At 35.4% G+C, this 21,994-nt stretch overlaps 2 protein-coding genes across 3 annotated transcripts; one reads left to right on the top strand and one right to left on the bottom strand.

Annotated features, from left to right (window-relative positions):
- Positions 1-348: 348 nt before the first annotated feature.
- On the top strand, positions 349-2,782 carry LOC113357745 (frataxin, mitochondrial-like). Its single transcript, XM_026601195.1, has 6 exons — positions 349-422; positions 1,079-1,388; positions 1,507-1,579; positions 1,816-1,863; positions 1,956-2,050; positions 2,405-2,782. The coding sequence occupies exons 2-6, from the start codon at positions 1,159-1,161 to the stop codon at positions 2,532-2,534; spliced, it is 576 nt and encodes a 191-aa protein (XP_026456980.1). The 5' UTR covers positions 349-422; positions 1,079-1,158; the 3' UTR covers positions 2,535-2,782.
- Positions 2,783-3,352: 570 nt separating this feature from the next.
- LOC113357744 (protein tesmin/TSO1-like CXC 3) lies at positions 3,353-8,458 on the bottom strand. Of its 2 annotated transcripts, none has more exons than XM_026601193.1 (10): positions 8,108-8,458; positions 6,592-6,752; positions 5,791-6,511; positions 5,127-5,599; positions 4,964-5,035; positions 4,628-4,799; positions 4,446-4,541; positions 4,270-4,336; positions 4,013-4,175; positions 3,353-3,882 (listed from the first exon to the last, which is right to left on the bottom strand). In XM_026601193.1, exons 1-10 carry the CDS (start codon positions 8,156-8,158, stop codon positions 3,531-3,533), a joined length of 2,328 nt encoding a protein of 775 aa, XP_026456978.1. In that variant the 5' UTR covers positions 8,159-8,458; the 3' UTR covers positions 3,353-3,530. The 2 variants fall into 2 exon arrangements, with proteins under 2 accessions (XP_026456978.1, XP_026456979.1); XM_026601194.1 differs by having other exon boundaries at positions 5,127-5,596.
- Positions 8,459-21,994: the final 13,536 nt, after the last annotated feature.

Raw genomic sequence — 21,994 nt, 5'->3', positions numbered from 1 at the left:
GAGAATTAAACTTCTCTGTTGATTGCTGGGAGAGAGTACAACATGGTAGAATACCTGATATTTTAATTAGAGTTAAATGCCTGATGTTGCATATTACAGGTGTTGTAATTAAATTTTTGCTAGTGTATAAATGGATACGTTTTTTCCAAACTATTTTATGCCACCTAAAAAAAGTACTTGTAGACTTGTAGTCTTGTTCTGATTTTCTCAATAGCCGCCCCAGGCAACACAAATTTGCCCTCAGCACATCCGGATATGTTGCGGTTTGGGAGAGACGGATATCGGGTACAGTTTCTGAACCCGACCCTACAGGAACCGACTCAAGGATTTAACTCTGTGTACATATGAATTTCCTGTAATAGAAACCTAGATATATTTATTCTCCTTCTTTACGAATTTCAAATTGAATCAACTGGAAGAAGGTATGGTGGTCTAAATTCTTTATTTCAAACTCTTACTTTCTTCCAAATCTGCTCTGTTTCCCCTTTGTTATGTATCCTTGCAAAAATAAAACCACGAATGACTATCGTATATGGAGATTATCATGTGTATATATTTAGTTATTTATAGATATTATGAGATTTTTATTTTGATGAATGAACTCATAGATGATAGTTTATATGAAGGAATGTAAAATAGTTGGACATTTATGCACAATGCTCAAACACTGTTTGATAAAAGGCCTTGAAGAACTTCTTGTTATGTGCGAATCCTTAGAAGTTTACGGAAGTTTTAATTTATTGCTAGTCCTCTTCTCACTGCTTGTCAGTTGTCTATTTGTCATTCCTGTGTGACTATAATTGAGTCAAATGATATTCGCATTTGAGGATCAACTTTGCCAAATTGCTGTGAATGTCTTCAAATTGGGTTCATCCTGTAGTTTCGAATAGACTAAATTCCATGGTAAATGTGTTCTTCCTATTTATTTCGAAGTTCTTCTTATCAATCTACTATAATGCATATGAATTGTTATATATATTATTTATGTGAAACTTGCATTCATAGTATCTTAGCTTGTTATACAATCGACTATTTATTCGTGGAACATGTTCATTGATGTCAAGGTGCTCATTGTTAGGTTTGTTTCTTCGTCGGCCCTATACTGTGGCAACGGTCATCCAATAAGTCCCCCGCAGCATATCAGAGTAAAGCAAAAAGATGGCTTACTTTTCTTCTTCCAGGTGTTTAGCCAGGAAAATCCTAGCAGTGAGACCTGCCCTTGCTCATCCTCTCGCATCTCTCTTATATCCGTCTTACTCTGCAAATGTCCATGAACCTTCTGCAACTCTACAAAACATTTGCTGGACTTCAATAATCTCTTCTAGGGTTTTCTGTTCTCGTCGATTGAATCTTGACGAAGCTCAAGGACCGGCTCCTATAGATTATGGGTCTGCAAAATCTTTCAGTTTGGTGTACTAGTTTAGTGATTCTTGTGCTTGTTAATTCAATGGGTCATAGATTTTGGACACCCTTGATTTTAATTTCATTTATGATTGAATTTAACAGGTCTCTTCTTGGAGAGGATGAATTCCATACTTTAGCTGATTCTACTATTCATGACCTTCAGGAGAAATTTGAGGTAATTGCACCATAAATTAAAACTCAATTGCCATCTCTTGATTTGCTGCATAAGAACCCTTTTTCGGGAACTTTTTCTTTTTTTAGTATTGAAATGGTTTTTTTCCACATAGGCTAGCTTGTAAACGCCACAAAGTTGGCAAATAATGTCACTCATTTTAGAGTCTGGAATAAAAATGCCACCTTCTATTGTTAACAAAATTAATGCAGCAATGTCGCCTGTTTTCTTGATGACAGGAATATGGCGATTCTGTCGAACTTGATGGTTTTGACGTAGATTATGGGGTAAGAACAATTGAGTAGTTTAAAGATTTAATTGATACCTTTGAACTGTAGTATATCTTGTTTTGATGTGACGTTGGGTATCTACATGACAGAACCAAGTTTTAACCTTAAAGCTTGGCGGATTGGGCACGTACGTAATGAACAAACAAACACCAAATAGACAGATTTGGATGTCTTCTCCTGTGAGGTACTTCTTTTGTCCAATCTTTAGACTTGAAATGCTCTTTTGGAATAATCTGGAAAGATAGTCATGCTGATTCATTAGTTGAATTGTTTCTATCTAGAAGTTGCAGCAAATGTGATGATCTCGTTCAGTGTTTGGTTTCTTATGTTGTCTTGATTTTGCATGGTCTTGTTTAGCACATTTTAATCTTACCGTGAAACTCATTCATGACAGCCTTCACATTCCTTATAACTTTCCAGATTCCATTTTGAAAATCTACTGTTCTCAGGACTAGCCTGAGGCGGGAAATTATAGGACTAGAAGTTGTGCCCTACGCTGTGTAATTCATTGTGTTTTTGTTATTTTCTTTCCTTTCAGTGGCCCATCGAGGTTTGATTGGGACAAGAGTAGTGAAGCTTGGGTTTATCGGAGGACTAAAGCAAAATTGTTGCAGCTTTTGGAGAGTGAAGTGGAAGGACTGTGTGGTAAACCCATTAGTCTTTCTTAAGGTTTTCTGCAAGTTTGGTCTAACATTGTGGCGGTTTTGCTCTCGTCATATTGTACTTTAGCAGTTTTTATGCTTGGCATCTTGATATTATCAGCTTAGCTTCAGAAGTCTTCTGTACATTTCATGTAAAAGCAACCCACCATGGAAAAGCAAGATGGTTGTTGTGAGTTCTTTATAACTATATTATCTTTCTCAATGGAAGAAGATTTCGTATAATAATATAAATGGAGGTGGAAAGTGTTTTCTAATAAGGTTGTAGTGATGAAGATTAATTTAGTTCACAAATTGCTCTGATTATGACAAACCATCCTGATCCTCTGGCAAATTCTCTTATCATTGTCCATGGATCCACAGAGATGAGGGATTAGGATCCTCATAGACCATTTTTCATACAAAATCATATAATTGTGAACTCATAAATCGGTCATTCTTGAACAATGTTGTCAGTTGTCACAGTGGTTTGTTTCCTGAACTACTTCCTTTCTCAAGAGGGTCATCTAGAAGAAACCCTGGGATGCTGCCATCTTCACCATTTGTAACTTTGTGTGTTGTGAAATCATCCGACCATCACCTTCCAAGCTGCTGTTTGTTCAAGTATATTTATACAAAGTGAGTCTTGTGCTTCATTAGTAGCAAACCTCACACTCCCATTTAATAATAGCAGCCCACCCTAGTCGTTTCATTCACCTTAACTTGAATCTGCCAACATATGGCATCTACTGCAATCTGACTTTCTCGGGAACAAGGTTTTATCAGTTCTAGAGATGATATTCAGAGACACCATCCATCGTGGAAAAAAACAAAACAAGTCGAACTACTACCAGGGAAACATGATTTTTTGTTTCTGGAATTCTAAAAGGATAACATGACATTACAATGTGCTAAATTCATTATTATTATACAAGTACTGGGGATACAAACTCAAATTACTCTTATAACTAGCAACATTCCTTGGGACCCTAACTACAGTCACAATGAACATGATGAGGAAAACTTTCATTGGTGATCATCAGTTTGATCATGGAACGTGAGAGAAGGGAAGGAAGGGATAGATTGTAGCACCAATTTCCGAGTACTCTTACCATGAGGAGGCGAGACTCTCTTACCGTTTGGTGAAGCAGTTTTCACACCACTGATAGGTGAGGAATTTCTGCCTTTTAAGAATTCAGGAGTTTCGTCTTCTGGAGCAGCAATCTGGAATTGCTTTTCCAACTTGAGTGGGGTGGGAAGAACCCCCGATATTTGTTGTATGTGGTTGCTTAGCAGCCTAGGAGATGATCCAACAGGGAATATAGACGGTCGTGGAGGTTTCCCAGAAGACGACGAAAACTCCAGCTGAACTGACATCCTGGATTACAAATTAAGGGTGGTTATTAGTACCATAATGGGCAAATAAAAGAAGAAAGATTTTGTCTGCGTGTCTGACTGATAAAGAGAGGGATAGAGAAGAATGTCCAATCTAATGGACAACTATTTACCTGCAAATCTGGAAGGGTGTGATGGGTGTAACATGGTCTGGATATTGTTCTTCTATATCATTGTGTACTTCACTGATCTGCAAACTTTTCCGCGTGTTATTCTTTTCAGAGCTTTCAGATTCTTCACCTTCTGGCTCAATTTCTTCTCCACTTGGAACATATCCTAAAAATAAGGAGTATGTAAGAAACATTGGAATTCTGACAAAATTCCGTTTTCCCTGAAAGGGCACAACAAAGACGAGATAAAACATACTCACCATCTTTTGTGCCAAATGCATTCTTACAACCCTCACATCTGCAGTTAATGGAGCATCCAACACCACCCTTTTCAACAAAGCATATGAATTAGAATATGTTATAAAACAAAATTTAGAAATTAGTAGTGAAAAAATCAAACTAATATTTGAGTATTGTCAAATGAGTTGGAAAAAACCTGAAAGCATTCACAATATTTCTTTAGGCAACTTGATTTCTTGCAGTTGCATCCTTTTTTATGGCGAGCTGAAGCGGGAGTTTTATAAGTTTCTTCCTACATGGACAGAAAACATACCACATAAAGTTAAACAGAAACCAAATGAATAAAACTTAAGAATACTTGTGGAACTGATTGCTTACCCCAATTTCTGCCACATGAGAAATAACTTTTGGAGCAAATGCAAGAGGGTTCCGAGACTCAATCTGCTTGCGAGTTGCTAGAACAGTATCTTCATGAATGGGCTTGTTAAAGCAGTCCAAACATGAACAAGGCTCAACACAATACACGCCAGCAGCAAAGCATTCACAGTAACTGCGTTAAAATACCAGGAAGAAAATGAAACCTTCAAATTCCATGAACATATTATAACTCAGAAGTTACTCCAAAATGTTAACCAGGTAGGTATAGACTCTTAATCATTAGCAGGATGTAACCCTCAAGCAAAGTAAATTAAGCAAAAGTAACAAACAGCTTACAGCTTCAAGCACTTGGACTTTTTACAGTTACAGCGCTTGCAAGACTCATCTCCACCATTTTCGTACCTGCGTCTGCATTTTATAAAATCTGATTTTTTAAAACACATGCACCAAGACACAAACAACACAAGAAAGTGAAATATTGAATAGAAAGAAAGCTTGCCTCCTCTTCCTAGGGCTGCCACTCTCAAATTCTTCACTGACTCCAAAAACTGATGCCTGATAAGCATCTTGCATAACTTGATCTTCACTAACAGCTGGAACGATATCTCTTTCCAAAGAGCTCAGAGAGAAGGTTTTATTCAAAGGTTGTAGCTCAGATTCGACAGTGTGTAAAGAAGTAATATGACTTGACATGCTTATCAGTGACTTCCCAGAGGGCAAATTCTCCTGTTTAACCACCCTATTATCCTTCCCGCTAACTGCAAGAGCATTCAAGTGCAAACCAATTCCTGGAACCATGCATGGAGATGAATTATTTCCAGCCTTAAAAGGAACCAATTGCCTATCTTCTGAAGTAACTTTTCCATCAGAAGGCGAGCTTGAAGAACCACTCTTAGAATCATCCACCAACCTCCTTTTCTGACCTCCCCCCATCTCAAACAGTAAGCAGCGCCTTCGTGTACCACGCTGCTGCTGGGATCAGTGCATATAAGAAATGTCAAACAACGCAATGCACTACAACCGGAATTTGAAGGACTATCCTAATGCTTATGTGGAAATTGCATAAATGCAACATATTGACCACCCAAATCGAGTACATATGGAGTCATGGAAAGGGCATAATAAATCACACAAATTGAGTTCAAAATACAGATGCTAATCACCTTGCAGTCCTTTTCGGCTTTATCGTCTACTTTTTCATTGTGAAACTTAACCTGTTTTTTACTCCGAGAGGTACTTTGTAGTTTCTGGGGTGTACAATTTGTATTTTTTTGCACCGTACCTTCTGCAGTGCCCAAGTTATCATTTTCAAGACAACCAGATTGAGGTTTTGGTAAACCCTCTTGTGGGAGGTCCGGGGCTTGAGAATTAAGAAAACTGATGTTTGGATTTAGTTGCTCCTTTGTAGCCTCTGCATCATTGGAAGGATCCAGTACTAACAGTCCAGCGGCATCAGAAATCATATTCTCCCAATCAGATCCTTCTTCTTCATCATTCTTTTGCTCCAGCTGAGATATCTCCTGCACTTCTACTCCATTTTTTGGACAAGAACATCTTTCAAGGGATGGTTGAACAAATTGACGTAGAGAGGATGACGTGCCAGTTATTTCCCTAACTGAATCTGTTCCATATCTATGCCGAGGAACTGGATTACTTTCAGGGCTTTCACAACCATACTTCAATTTGCGTGGAAGCTCAATCGCGAGCTCTAAACTCTCATTAGGCAGGTGAACTTCTTTAGTACCAGACCTTGAATCAGGATTTTGTGGTGGATCAGCAGAGCAATTGAAGATTTCAGCAGTCTCTGCATCTGTGACACGTGTATTGCCATCATTTCCATTTTCAGAAGCCAATCCTGATTTTGCTGAGTCGGAGAAGAAATTCCTGTGTACAAAAAGCAACAACAAAACCTTAATTCACAGCACATGTTTCACTGTGTATATAACGAAAGAAGCAGCGCTTACCTTCTTAAAAATCTAGATTCTTTCTGGGAACTGACGTGTGGAGAAGTAAATACAGATGGAGGGGATGAAAAACTAAGCGAGTTAAACGTTTGAGAAATGTTTGCAGATCTAACTGATTTAATAGGAGAAAGACTGTTGAGATAGTTGAAGACCGGAGAGTCCTGCAAATGAATTAAAAATATCTTAGTAAAAGCTTCCAAGTCACAAATAATCCCCTAATTATATCGAGCAGAGAAAAATACAATAGCAAAGCCATCTTGGGAACGTCATGAGGGCGTTTAAGATAGAATTTCAAAATTCAAACAACATTTCCTGACAACGCTAGTGACAATCTCAATGCTAAAAGAAGTACCAATTACAGCCTAATTACCACTAAATGAGAATTCTTTTAATTACTAATTTTTACTTTTCGGAATGCAGAATGTAGATACTAGATACCGTCAGCACAGTGATATGGAACTAGGACATCACAAAAAATGATACTCAATTTTCTGAGGAGATATCAGACGTAGGGAACACATATCACCACCAAGATACATGAGCATAATCATACAAAAGGATTATGTGAAATCAGCAAAAGTCACCAAATCAATCACAAGGACCACCAAATCAATCACAACACAACAAATCTCCTTTCAAAACCTATACTACAAAACCTACGGAACTTCTAGAATCAAGAATACTATTCAAACGGAAACTGAGCTCATACAAAAATTCCAAGTTACGTAAGTTATCACCAAAAATACATGAAATCTCATGAAACATCACAGATCTAAACAATGTGAAGTCCAATTGAGTAAATTAGTAACCAGAACACGAAAGACTAACTTAAGGACTGCTAGGAAAGGTACTGGAACCTAAAAGCCCCAGATTCATCACGAAATTACACGAATCTGTCAAATGCACCTTCCAAAACAAGCATACATGTAGAAGAAGAATTTGAGGGCCCAAATCCTAAACGCATTCTAGCCATAGAACCTCAAGTAGACTGAATTCCTAGAATTCTCAAATTTCAAAACAAAATAGATGAAGAAATTAACCCCAGATTGAAGTGGGAATACAACAGCCGACTCAAACATGCACAGAGTTCTATGAGAGATGGACCAATTTCTCCAAGCTCATAACCCTAGAAAGCATCAGAAGCAAAAACAAAAATTTAACCTTCCAGAAACGATTCAAAGACTAACTTACCTCAAAACAAGCATTTTTTTCCCCACAAAAGATCTAAACAAAATCTCACAAAAAAAAAGCCCAACTTAATCTTCTTCAACATGCAACATCTGAGAGACATGTTAATCGGAAAACCCAAATAAAAAAAATCAAATCAGATTAAAAACCCTTGTTAATCCCAAAATAAAAATGAACAAACTTTACACCAAATCAACCTAAAACCCTAACCAAAAAAATCTCCAATAAAAACCAAAACCCAGATTGAGACCCATACTTTCATCTCTTAACCCTAGGACTAGACAAAAAGAAATTCGGAAGAGAGAGGGAGAGGGAGGTAAAAGATGACCTCAAATTTAGACTTAGGAGTGCAGATCCGGTTTCTCTCAGGCGTATCCATTAGAATGATGATGATAACGATAAGCTCAGCGCAGAGCTGCTGCTTGGAGAGCTATCCAGCATATCTCTCACTTGTAGCAAGTCTTTTCCTACATTTCACTACTAACAACAGGCAGTGAAGAGAGAGAGAAGAAGATTATTCAAGAAGAGCCAAAGAGCGGGAAGTGGGAGTGAATAGAAGATTTTTTTCGTGTGATATTTATGACCCACCACCACTCCTAACAACACTCCAATAACACCAACAATGGCCACATTTCTTTATCTTTCTATGCTATTCTTCTGTCTCTCACAGAAAACAGTATTTCTCTCCTTCTTTCTATCTTAAAACCTTCACCATCGGTCCACCACCACCAGCTGTTCAGAACTAAATATTTCCCAGTAATACAATAATAAAGAGAAACGTTTAAAAAATTTACCCCCTTTTTTACTCTTTATTGTGATAACCACATACACCTAAACGATAAGGGGTACTTTTGGTGGGCCAAATCAAAATTGTCAAATCCTCCTGGTGGGTTCGTCCCCCTTATCACCAAAGTAGTCCATACATATCAAAAGCTAGTTATTCTTTGGTTTTGTTTTAATTAAAGTCTCCCGCTTTGGGTGTTTGCCACGTAATGATTTAGACCAACAATCTTTCCTTTTTTTTTTTTTTTTAAAAACGTATTCCTAGACTTTGTCAATTTCTCTCTCGGCGAAGGGGATAATTTAATTCGGGTCCGTTTTTTTCACGTAATCTACTGCTATTACCATGGCATGGTGGATGGTTTTTAATTCAATCTTGGTTCTTTTTAGTAACTCTGATTAATTATCACGTGATTGATCGAGTAAATTGGGTTACAGTATGGGGTTTATTCGGAAAAATCTAATTCGATCTACATCCCATTTCATTTCAGTACTTTTTAGTCCTCTCCTATAATAAGCCCATAATCAGCCAAGGTTAACAATGATTAGGGTATGGGTTATCACTTATCACTGACCTTAATTTTTTGTATGAACAAGTGATTGGGTTACTTCCAACATTTGTTACTTGTACAGAGTAACTGTAGATACCATTGTTTTAGAATTATGATGGTACTAGTACCCCATCCTTCACCCTTTTATTGTACTTGTTAAGTGCAAAACTTTTTCTAATTACATGCTCATTTCCAGTAGATTATCAAAGGTAATTCGATGTATTATAATAATCTCCCTGAGAGAGAAATCGTCAAGAATAAGATTTCTCAAAACTAATGACAAAGAAACAAATTTACAGTACAAAGGATCAAGATAGATACAGATATCGTGAGTGTTTGCTTATATATTAATGATGCAAAGATTAAAGGTCCTCTGAGATCATCCATATATACTTAATAAGATACTAAAAGTGACACAAGTTCTATTAATAAATTAATAATAGGGTCATGATACCAGTAGCGTCTAATCTATTAGTTGGATTATCAAAAGACTAATTAAGTTGTACCTAACATTCAACCCCTCCTATAATCAACAAACACACCCAGCAAAATTGTAAATCGGCTGGTCCCTCGTTCTTCTTGTCTTTGAGTTTAATTTCATTTCTCAGTACTACTGACTAAATGGACCGCGAAATTTTTTTATTAAATGAAGATCTTAAATTTGCTTATAACCTAAATTTTTTTGACCTTGTTGGCTCTGTTTCTTCTGTCGTTTGATTGCGTGTGGTTCTACTAGGTAGCCATATCCAATTCCACCTAGTTTGTAGAGCAACACGTGTTGGTTAAAGATTTTCAGGGTTGGACTCCATTTTTCTGTAATTCATTTTGCTAGAATTTCAACTTTAGCTTTATCTTTTGCTTTAACTTTTCATCTTTAGAAGTTTTTTACTGTCATCTTCCACCCCAGTGTATATCTCTCTCGAAAATCCGTAGACGTAGTATAGCAGCAGGGAGGAGTATTATTTATTATTGACGTGGTCCCGATTTTTGGTTAAAGTCATATCACGCTTAACAGACAAAGAAACAGCAACTACGGGACCCACACATACCCCTGATCGACGAAAACAATTCCTCCTACACCCTTGCTCAACCACTCTCAACCCCCTATACTAATGATGTCTTTTTCTTTTCCTACTTCCCATGACCAATTTTAGTTTTAGTTGTAGTAGTTTGTTCTTGGATTTCAAGCCTCCCCCATGTGATTTGTGTTTATTCATATACAAGAGTAGATTCTTAGTATTCCTTCCACACCAAAGTTGACTCGGTTTCAGGAGACAAAATACTCGATCTAGGTTGTCAATGTGGCTACTTCAGTCATCTGGTAGTATCAAAAAAACGGGTATAGATAGGTATAACTATGACCCGATGCTGGATGGAATATTCTAAAGAACCGAACCCCGTCATAAATTCATATCACGGATTCGCAGGAATGCATAATGTAGACAGGGAAATGACTAGCAATTGATGTGAAATTATTATGGGAATGTAAGCCATTAATTTTGGGTACTATACCTGAATTTTTGGACAGTTAACTAGAGCTGGATTTTGCAAGTTTTCCTAGTGAGGGAAGGTTTCTGCTTAGTTCAAGAAATGAAATGAATTTGCGCAAGTATTTTGATGATTATTCCAGCAGCAGCTCTTCAATAGTCCATGTTCCCGAGGTAAATTTGTTAAGGACCACTTAACTTGAAGAAGGAATTGATCAATTCCTGCCATTGTTAGTACAACTCTGTCTTCAATGCTTGTAATTACTAGTGTTCAAGAACATGCTTCTGGTTTCCACCGAGGAATACAGCTCTATATATCTTCGCGTAGTTTTTTTGTTGTATACTATCGGTTTTACGGGTTTAGCTCTTGTTTGCCGTGCACCCCGAATAAATGGCTCTGCATATCCGATTGGGTCCGAAATGCATGGGAACACAAACTGCACGTTGACCATGGTTATCAGGTAGTATGGCATTTTCAGGAGTCTTCGTTCCATACTGCCATTGAAAATATCGATTGCTTGCTGCTCATTGGTGAGATTAAGACAAATTTCCCCACATACAGACACTGCCACTTGGTGCATGTAATCTACCTCATGGCTCATACAATATCGCTGTGTGAACCCCCACTCTCAGCACTCCCTCCTTGTTTCGAGGTCAACTTTAATCCATGCTTAATTATAAATTATAGCCATATAAGTGGTTGCCGGTTGGTACTTAGCTATACTAAATCACTATGGAAAAGAAAAAGAAGTTTTTGTGTCTCCGTATTTGCATGTTTCATGCACTCGATTAATCACTAGTAATTTTTAAGGTTTTCCGCAGAGAATCCAATATTGTGAAATTGAATCAAGATCTTCAGTTCAGACTGGGCTTCACTTTCACTTATAAAAATGAAGAGCCGTATATAAAATATATACCCACCAACGTGTGAAATCGATGGATATGTCGTCAGTATCGTGTGTATCAATAAAGGGAAGTCGGCGTCTGAGCACCTGCAAAGGCCTTCACAGCCGACTGTTTTCTGTTTTATCTACACAAGAACATGTATACCATTTTCCGTCGAGCCAAATAGATGTTTGATGATAGTCTCCTGCTCATGAGAATTATTGACTCAATGGTCTGGGGGTTAAATGGTCGAGATGCAGGTTAAGATGAATAAACTATCTGAAATGCAAAAATGACCAACAATGTGGATTCAAAATGGAATCCGGATGAGTCCAAATCAAGAATTTTGCCGAGAAAAGAAACATGTAATGATAGTAGAGTATAGTACTGTTGAAATATATTCCCATATACAAGATATCAAGGTAACCGTACGTGAAGAGAAGATACCGAGGTGTCCGTGCAATGTCCATGAAGAGAAGATATTAGAAGATAATTACAGATTACAAGATCAAAATTATTAAATGTAATCTTTATATTTTTCTAAATATTTACCTAGTCAAGATATTTTAGTTAAGGTATTATTTTCTTAGGTTTAGTCATATCACACTATAAATAAGAGGGTGAATGTAAATGTAAAGTCATCCCAGTATAATCAGTCTGAAGATCAATAATATTCACCCTACGGGGTTGCTTGTGGATGTAGGTCGAGTTGACCGAACCACGTTAAAATCTCTGTCTCGCTTCATTTCTGTTTGATCTATGATCCCTCGATACTCATAATTTATTATGGTATCAGAGCGGGGAGATCCGCTCAGATTGCTTCTGCTTTCTAATATTTTTTTCAATCTTTTTCATATGTTTTACTCGGACTAATCTTCAATATTAGTCTATATTTTTATGGATGATTATATTTATTGCGTACAACAGAGTTATCATTGAATAACTCTTCTGAATCAGCGATTCTCTCATCATCATGAGTTTCGTTTTTTCATTATGACTATGGGTATATTTCATTAGTTAATACTTATTCTTTTCTTAAGCCATCAACATTAAAGCATCGATAGTATTCACGACTTCGCATATAGGATTCGTGGGTCTAGTTCCTTTTGATGTTGTGTTATTCGCGGCTTTCGAGTCTGTGCTCTACACATAGATATAGCTTCTTGGTTCGTTTTTCCCAAGCAGATTCCAGTCAATTTCAAAAATGGATATTTTCCATATTTTCAGAAATCGATTGTGTATCGAATTTCCTTAGTCAAAGCCAGTGATTCCTCAATATCAGTAGTCCAGTTGTCAAACTGATTTTGATTCAAACTGGTATATATATTCATTTCGGATATCACGGAAGTTTATTTAGTTCCTTGAAATACGTATACAAGTCATTTTGTTCCGAAAATATTTCCATTTTCGGAAATCTTGTCAAATTCTGGTAATCCATTTATTTGAAAATATTTTCCATATTTTCTACTTTTATGAGAATATATTCTCTCCTTTCATAGTTTTGGATGCTAAACTTGTGTGGATCTCTTCAATTACACCAATCTAAATCATAACCAGATTTTATTCATTTAGGCCAATTGAATAAATTCTTCTTATACATGGTTTGTCGATATAGTTGTAAAGATATTCCATGAATATTTTGTTGCCATCGTTCAAGGAAAGATTATTTCAATTTATTAATATCTTTTTGATTTTGAGAAAAATCATTATAATGATCTAATATATCTACATTTAGATCATTATCCAGGATCTCCAAGATCTTGTTGCTGCATCTTGCTCTGATCTTATGAGCCAATATTCTTTAAATAGTTGTTGATCATTATACTACCAACTAAATCAACCTTGCATCTGAATGAAAGATGTACGTGTTATCAAATCTCCATATTTTCCCTGAGAATCTTCTGTCAGTTTTTTTTGTGGTGATCAAATACTTCACAAAATATTTTCCAATTATTTTTGGAAATATCAATATATTTATGCCATGTTCATCCGGCACATTCATGATCAAATCAAATGGTCTTCACTTTTTTTCGCTTTGTGTTGTCATCACAATAGGTCATGCATTTGTAATCGCATTGATACACTTTCCGCTCATTGCAGTGAACCTTTTGCTAAGTCTATCAAAGATATTTTATTTTTTATTTTTTTTGAGAATTTCATCTTATCAGCTCAAGTCAAATCGAGCTTTCTTTCTTCTCTATCTGAACAATCTTTTGTTCCTTAATCATAAATCAATCCAACGAAAATCTTTTTCTCTCAAATATTTCCCTATATCTTTATTGTGTTTATCAAAGGTGTATCATTTTAATTTCGAAAATACCTCTTATATTGAATTAAACAACAACTCCCTTTTGTTGTTATCTCAATCTAATATTCATTGCTATTGGTTCATTATGATTTCCCTGCATCAGCAATTTCATTATGAGATCCGCTCAATTGCTTCCGCTTTCTATTTATTGGGTTTTCATCCATTTCTTTGGACTAGATTTTTTAAATAGTCTGTTTTTCTTTTCTTTTTTTTTCTCAATGGATGACTATTAATTTTAAGTTTTCATTTAGAGTTATCATCAAAAAAGCTCTTCTCGATTACTTTCTTTGTGATATTTATTCACTTGCTCGGCCAACAGTCCGCTTATATCAAAATATTATCTTTCTCAGCAAAAGATTATGTTTCCCATCTTTATCAACAGCTGTATTTGTTACGGGTCAGAAGTTGTTTTCTTTTATGCTCTTACCCAATATCTTAAGGGTTTATTCATTAAATCACAACCCATTCATCATGGTTTCATGGATATCTTTTGCTATCAGTTTTCACTAAGAACAATTCTTTTTAATGATCAACTATATCTTCTTTCAGGTCTTTATCCAGGATCTTATTATTCACATATTGCTCGAATTTTATGAGCTAAATAATTAGTTGATCATTTTACTGTCAACACAATATAATCATTTTTCTTCAATGACTTCTATTGAACTAATATTTCTTTTATCAACAGAGTTATCTTGCTTATTCTTGACGGACTCTGCGAAAATCACGAAGATAAAGGTTATGTTTGTTCTTCACTGCATGATCGTTTTCTGCTATCAATGTTCCTTAACTTTAGCAAGATTTTATTTGCTAATTTTAATGATATTATTTCCTTCTGGAATTTGAAAATGGTTGCCAATTTTCGTTTTGGTAATTGTACTGGTTCTGAATCTAGTTTAAACCAAACTATGAAGATCTTTTTATTTCCAAAAATAATTTTCATATAAAATATTCATATCATCAAACTCGTTTTGATATCTTATGCCATTTTGTTGGTGTGGTGTAGATCCATCTCCATCTCCCTCAACAAAATATCTATCAATATTTCTTGCCATTGTTCACCGCAAGATTTTCTTTTTATCTCTCAAAAGTCAAAACTCAAAACTAAACTCTCTGCTATTATTTGACATCTGCAGTTATCACTATTAATACTGCTATAATTGGTATTCTCCTACCAAGTGATCAAATATATGTGTTTGCATTGACATTGGTCGTCTATGCCATCTGAAAGGTCGAGTTTGCTCACGTAAATGGACTTTCCATTCATTACATCTCTATAAATCATCCGATCATCAAAGATGATTTATTATTAATCGCCTATCTAAAGTCTATCATTTGAGAACATCTTGAGTTTCTCAAATGTACGACTACCTAAAGTCTGTTAAGGTGAAAGCAAAACTCATATCGCTTTCTTCAACATACTCCTTAGTGGTCCTTCACCTTGCTGCATCTTTGGTTTAAGAAAATCTGTCACAAGATTTTTTATGCGTCTCCAATCAAGATCGGTTCATCTTAGCTTCCGAATCTTTCCAAATGGGTTGTTTTACCATTTTGTGTTCACTTTATAGGATTCTCTTCGAAGTCCATTAATGTTTCTCAACATGGACTCAACATGAATTTCTCGTATGGTTAGTAATTAACAATCAAGTCCATTGGCCAATCAAGCTAATTCTCCGTAAAAGACCTACATATATACTCTGCAGTTATCATTTTGGTGCTTCTGCTATCGCGGCTTTCCTTTATTCAACTATCGTGGTCTGTCATCGAAGATCAAATACCATGGTCAACAATCAAAGTTCAAGCTACAACACATTTTATTGAGATGGTTCAAGTTAAACACTTCAAAACATTTCCGTGTTTAACTTGAGGGGGTGGTGGTGTTGAAATATATTCTCATATACAAGATATCAAGGTAACCGTACATGAAGAGAAGATACCGAGGTGTCCGTGCAATGTCCATGAAGAGAAGATATTAGAAGATAATTACAGATTACAAGATCAAAATTATTAAATGTAATCTTTATATTTTCCTAACTATTTACCTAGTCAAGATATTTTAGTTAAGGTATTATCTTCTTAGGTTTAGTCATATCACACTATAAATAAGAGCGTGAATGTAAATGTAAAGTCATCCCAGTATAATCAGTCTGGAGATCAATAATATTCACCCTACGGGGTTGCTTGTGTATGTAGGTCGAGTTGACCGAACCACGTTAAAATCTCTGTCTCACTTCATTTCTGTTTGATCTATGATCCCTCGATACTCATAATTTATTAAGTACCATGGTGATGAGTTTCTAGGAAGAGACTGAAAGTTATTTACAAACTTTGAGTCATTGAAACTTGAAGAATGCTTGAAACTAGGGATACCATTACCAATATCAAATTTCTAAACTCAAGATATCGAGACCTAATTTAGTCATAATGGAGCAGTGTCATACTTTGTGCTTTTCTTTATAAAGAAACAAAACAACAACCAAAAATAGAAAGGAAAAAAAAAAGATACTCCTGCAATATAGAGTTAAATCACTCATTCATTGCCATACATTTCTGATTCTCTTTATAGACAAAAAAACACAGATTCCGTTCCAGTCAAGTGAGATCAGAAAAATGCAGCTTTGACTCTTTTATTTGGAGGAGCATTCTTTTGAGTTTTAAACCTATCCATCCCCTAATAAAGTCGGAGTTTTATTCACTTAATCAAAACAAAAGTAAAGTTTTAGTTTATATTAATAAAGCACTGCCACATTTTGGTATATAGTTATTGACTTCTAGTGATTCTGAAATATGACTATGGAAAATATACTAAAATTGTATGTTTCTTTTGCCCATATTAGCATCTTGCTCATGTCAGTGCCAACATACCAATTGCAGAAATGATGGTAGAAATGAATTGATCGTGGTTTGTTTCTCAAGTAGCTTGTAGCTGAGATCGACAAATGCCGGCTAGATCAAATGTATCTTGGTGTAAGTAGAACTTCCACAAACTAATCCGCAACAAATTAATAATTTCATTAAAATAAATTTTTTTTGCCAGTCCCAATTTGGGCCGGTGTGCCATATTAATAACCATGCTAAATTTTAACCTTTTAATAAGGCCCAACTAACATATAAATTAATTAATAATAAATATTTGACAGATACATGTGGCCACATCTTAAGCTAGGATGTGCTCGAAGAAAGTAAAGGATAAGCATGGAATCATATCTAAAGTCCTGGTGAAGTAAAAGAGATATCTACCCTATGTAAGTGGAAATCCGACACGTGTAAAGCATGGGCGATATCTGACGGTGCAGTTCAAATCAGAAGAAAAATGCATTAAATGCCACTGACAGAGCACGCGCAGGAGCAGAGAGGTCAAGTCATGGTGGCCCGAAGATAGGTGGTTGACAAGTTCGGGTCGGATGAGCTATTAATCTGTGTCGAACAATGGTGTATCAGAAGACATATCCCCCATATGGTAGTAAGATCGGGAGACAGGTATCGGGAGGGACCTTCATTAGCCATCCGATAAGATATTCGATGTTGATAGGATAGACTAGCACTGCAGCTTTGATGTATGTGCACATTTGCCTACAAATACTCATCTATGTATTAAAAGAGAGACAAGTTTTTGTAAGTGAATGAGCAAGGAGAGAGACGAAGTGCATTCATCCTTGAGTGTTCTACTAAGGATCACCACCCTTATAATATTTGAGAAGTAATAATATTCATCATTTTAATCTGTGGACATAAGTAATCATGCAGAACCACGTAAACTTTATGTTCTTGTATTTCTCTTTACTTACTTATCTTGCAATTACCTCATCTTGAATGTTAGACGTGGGATGTCTTACTTTCTACAACTACATTAACAATCATTATAAATAGCACTACATTATGGCGCCTTGTTAGAATAGGATTCTAAAGTTGTCTATTTTTAACTCCCTCCATCCAAAAATAGATGATCTAGTTGTAGTTTGCACAATTCTTAAGGCAAGGAGGAGAGAGGAGGATTTTTAACTTAAAAAACTGAAAGATTATTCCTCAGTAGAAAGACAGATTATACTATATCCCGATAAGATCAACTCAAAAGAGTCAGAGGAAAGAGTTGATAATCGCTTCTGGAAAAAGGTTCCTCCGCACCCATATCGAAACAGTTCTGGTTTTGATAAGGAACGACTTCAGAAGGAAGGGAAAGAGCGAATCTCTGCCAAAAGAAACAATCAGGATTTTCCGATAGTTGTTTCAGATGATCACACTAATGTGAATAATAAGGAAGTCCTTAGAATGAGAAAATCTCATTGAAATACTTAAGAGAGATCTAGCTATCTCCGAGAATTCTCACATTATTACATTTTCTCCACATGATCATATCTTTAGAGCTAGAAAAGATCATCGTCTTGGAAGAAAATATTTTGGGCAGAAACTCCCTAGAGGAAACATGAACTATGTTTCCGATAATCACTGTAAGCTGGAAAAGGCTTACTCTGATGCAACTTAGTTGTATCGGAATTGTGCACTGTCATCCCATACTGTGCTCGTGATATTGGATGAGAAAAGCACATATAACAAGGAGCACATGATAAAGAAAGTTTTTATTTTTTGGTAAAAAGGAGATATTTTTGGAATATCTTTCGATTCTATTCTTTAAGAAGAATAGAAGTTCGAAAACATATTTGTATATATTTTCGAAAAAAACAAAACTGATTCATATAAATCACCTCTTAAGATTATTGTCTTTTCTTGATAAAGATGTCTCCTATAACTCGCAGTGTTACAAGGAGTGATAGAAGGGAAGCACGAAAAGTAAGAAACTGTGAAGGGTTTGTCCCATATCGAAGAATCAGGAAGATTGTCTCAAGAAGCGTGTCTGATAATAACTCTGATAGATCTCAAGAAGAAATTAGTCTCTTTGCGATCGATGATTCAAAATCTACCAAGTGGTTCTCCACTGATGGTATGCATGAAGCTATTCATGGGTTTGATGAACTCATAAGAAGTCTTTTCTCACTAATGCAAGAACGAGATGGACTAAAAGAAAGTTTAGAGGAGGCAAAAACTGATCTTGCTAACTTGAAGCTTCGGTTGGAAGATCTTATAAAATATAAAGTGGTTGCGGACAAGTCTATTGAGACATGCTTTAAGAGTTTGAACACTGAAGAGACCTCAGTGAACAACAAGAGCACCACTAGAGATTAAGTTATTTGCTTTAATACTTAATCTAATTTAATAGACATCAATTTTTGATTTTTTTCATTGATTGTAGGTCTATTATGAATAAAATTATTTGATTAGTAATTTTTCTTGTGATAGTTTTCAGTTTACATAGCCAGTGCTTAATTGCTTTTACCTTATTGCTATGTATGTTTATGGGATGTTTGGTATCGGTTTTATGCCTTAATATTCGATCTCATATATTGTGAACCCTCATGGTTTGATTTAGCGGGATTAAGTTCTAGCCCTAGTAGGTAGGATTTATCAAAGGATTATGAGGGTTTCTAATAGAAACAATATGTGAAAAAGTCACAATATGTTGAATCGGTTTTGGTTTAGCATAAAAGCATATGTGTTTCGACGGTTTTCAACTTTTGCTTGCAATTGTTAAAAACGGTTTTCAATCTTTCTCTGGTAAAGGTTGAGTTATGTTGTTATTCTTTTGTTCATGCATAAGGATGACAACATGGTGATATTTCGATATCAATTCTCCCTAGACGAAGATGCAATCATATTGGAGAAGTGGATGCGAAATTTGAGGTAACAATCTTGTTAGTTAATTGTTTTCCTGTTTAAGAAAAGCCTGAGTTTATACTATATATATTGTTGCTTTTGCTTAACGAAATTTAGGTTCAATTGATATTTATTCCATGATGTGTGTGTGGATGTGTGTTTCAATTGGTTCATGTTAAGAAAAATTATTGTTATCTTGCTTTATTGTGTGATATCAATCGTTTAGGCTTACAAAATTTCGGTACAATTGATGTGTGTGTGATTCAATTGGTTCCGGTTAAGAAAAACTATTGTTATCTTGCTTTTGTATGGTATCAATCGTTTAGGCTTACAAAATTACGGTGCAATTGCGGTGCTTATAATGTCTATTATTGTTTCAATTACTTCCGGTTGAGGTGAATAATTATGCAAGTTGATTTATTTTGGTTTGTATGAATTATTTATGGCTTAACTAAATAATATGTGTACGGGATGAGTTGTTTAGTCCAATTCGATTCCGGATAAGAAACTAAGTTAATTCTGATCTTAGTTTGTCTTATCAAAGTGAGGTTTCGGTTATTCAAGTCTAATCGAATGCCTAAACAAAGAAATACTAGTTAACTAACCTAGTATTTGGTTTGTTTAAAATTGATAGGTCTGAGTTTATGGATAATTAGAACCTGATGAGAAAAATGGAGTTTATTCTTTATTTTGGTCTTATCGAATTAAGCGATTGTTTTTGAACAATCGGTTTAGCAAAGGAACTAATGTGATTAGTCGTTTTTGGTTTGCTAAACTAAATGGGAAAAATTGTTTCGGGCAATTGTTTTCTTGGTAACATATCAAAATAAGACTACTTGTAGTTTCGTTTTGATATTGGTTATCAGAACATGATGTGTGGAACCCTCGTGGCTAACTCAACAGGTTTGCAAGTCTATTCTGAGATTTGTAAGATTCTTTTCGTGTTGTCCTTTATTTTTTCGTTTCTTTGTCATTTTTGTGACAAAAAGGGGGAGAAATATATGGAGTAAACAAGTGATACTGGCATTGATTTTATATTAATTGGTATCACTAAGGAAAAGAACATTGGTACTTGAATGTTTTATCTAACGAAAGAGTGAAAGCACAGACTAAGGGGGAGTAACATGTCATATAGATTGGTATAACAAATATGTGCGGATTGAATATCTACCTATCTTCCCTAGGGGGAGTATTTTCTTTGTTATTATAATGTCAACAACGACATTTTCGAGGATTGAATGTAAGCAGTTTCACTGTGTTGTTGAATTGGGAATCGAGCGGATTGTAATGAATTATTGTAATTTGTTTATCCATATGATGTAAGAGTTTTGTCACTAAAATTGACAAAGGGGGAGATTGTTAGAGCATGGCTCAGTTGAACCCACCAAGCGTTGGTATGTCAAGTTTGGTTGTCATATTTTAGTGAATCAAAACTCATGTTAAGAGTCGCTTGATTATGTATTAGAGTTAAACTTCGTATAGGTTAGCTTGAAAGTATTAAGATATGAGATATTACAAGTATTGCGAAGACTTGAAGACGTGAAGAAGCAAGGAGCTACAACGACAAAAATCATCCTTCCACTTGAGGTTAGTGATATTTGACTTGAATTGTTTCATTCCCTAACGTATCTTTCAATTCGTGCATATTGAAAACATAACTGCGAAGCATATTTGAACTATAAATAGACATAGTATTAAGGAATACAATACGAGGTTTATTGCTTAACCATTAAACTTTGTAAACAAGACATCGCCATAATCATTTGAATGATATTGTGATTATGTATGGGTATGAGGTGAGGATTTCATCCTAGGGAACAATGTTTACATGTGTTCTAAGGAAGTAAGTTCATAAACTTGTTTTGTGAACCGAAGAGGAAATTGCCAGGTGCAGGGACGGAGCCAGGATTTTTTTGTAAGGGGGGCGAGCTAATTTTTTTTTTTTTAACATTACAAAAAAATCGAACTAAAGCCATTAAACTTTAATCGTGGTATTTTTCATGTTAAGAAAATTATCAAAAATTGAATACTCATCTCTTGTTGTGATAGAAAGTAAGCAAAAATTCAATCACTCGTTGTATAAGAAAATACATAGTTGATTTTCCACTCTTTACCGGCTATCTGCACAAACTAGATATATTCTGCAACTTCATAGTCATCGGTGGATTTCCCCTTGAAAGAATTAGAACATTAAACTACCAAATTCCTAAAATAGATGATACACTAAAAAGAAAAATGGTTTACAAGGGGGTAGTCAAACAAGATTTCTATGGACTTTCATAGATTTTTAATTTGAGTGACTTCTAAAGATTCTCTGAAAATCTAGAGATTTCTAGTGATTCTCTAAGAGAATTTTAGAGAGTCTTTGTGACTTGTAGAGACAAAAAATGAGATTTGTAGGGACAAAAAAATGAGACTTGTAGAAAGTTTATGTAATTTGTAGAGACAAAATTGTATAATATCCCCTGATTAATTCCCTACATTACCGATCTTTT

This window comes from Papaver somniferum, chromosome 3 (genome assembly GCF_003573695.1).
Source record: "Papaver somniferum cultivar HN1 chromosome 3, ASM357369v1, whole genome shotgun sequence".
In the NCBI taxonomy this organism is placed as follows: Eukaryota; Viridiplantae; Streptophyta; class Magnoliopsida; order Ranunculales; family Papaveraceae; genus Papaver; species Papaver somniferum.
The sequence above is the reverse complement of the archived record's forward strand: the minus strand, read 5'-3'. Positions and strand labels throughout refer to the sequence as shown.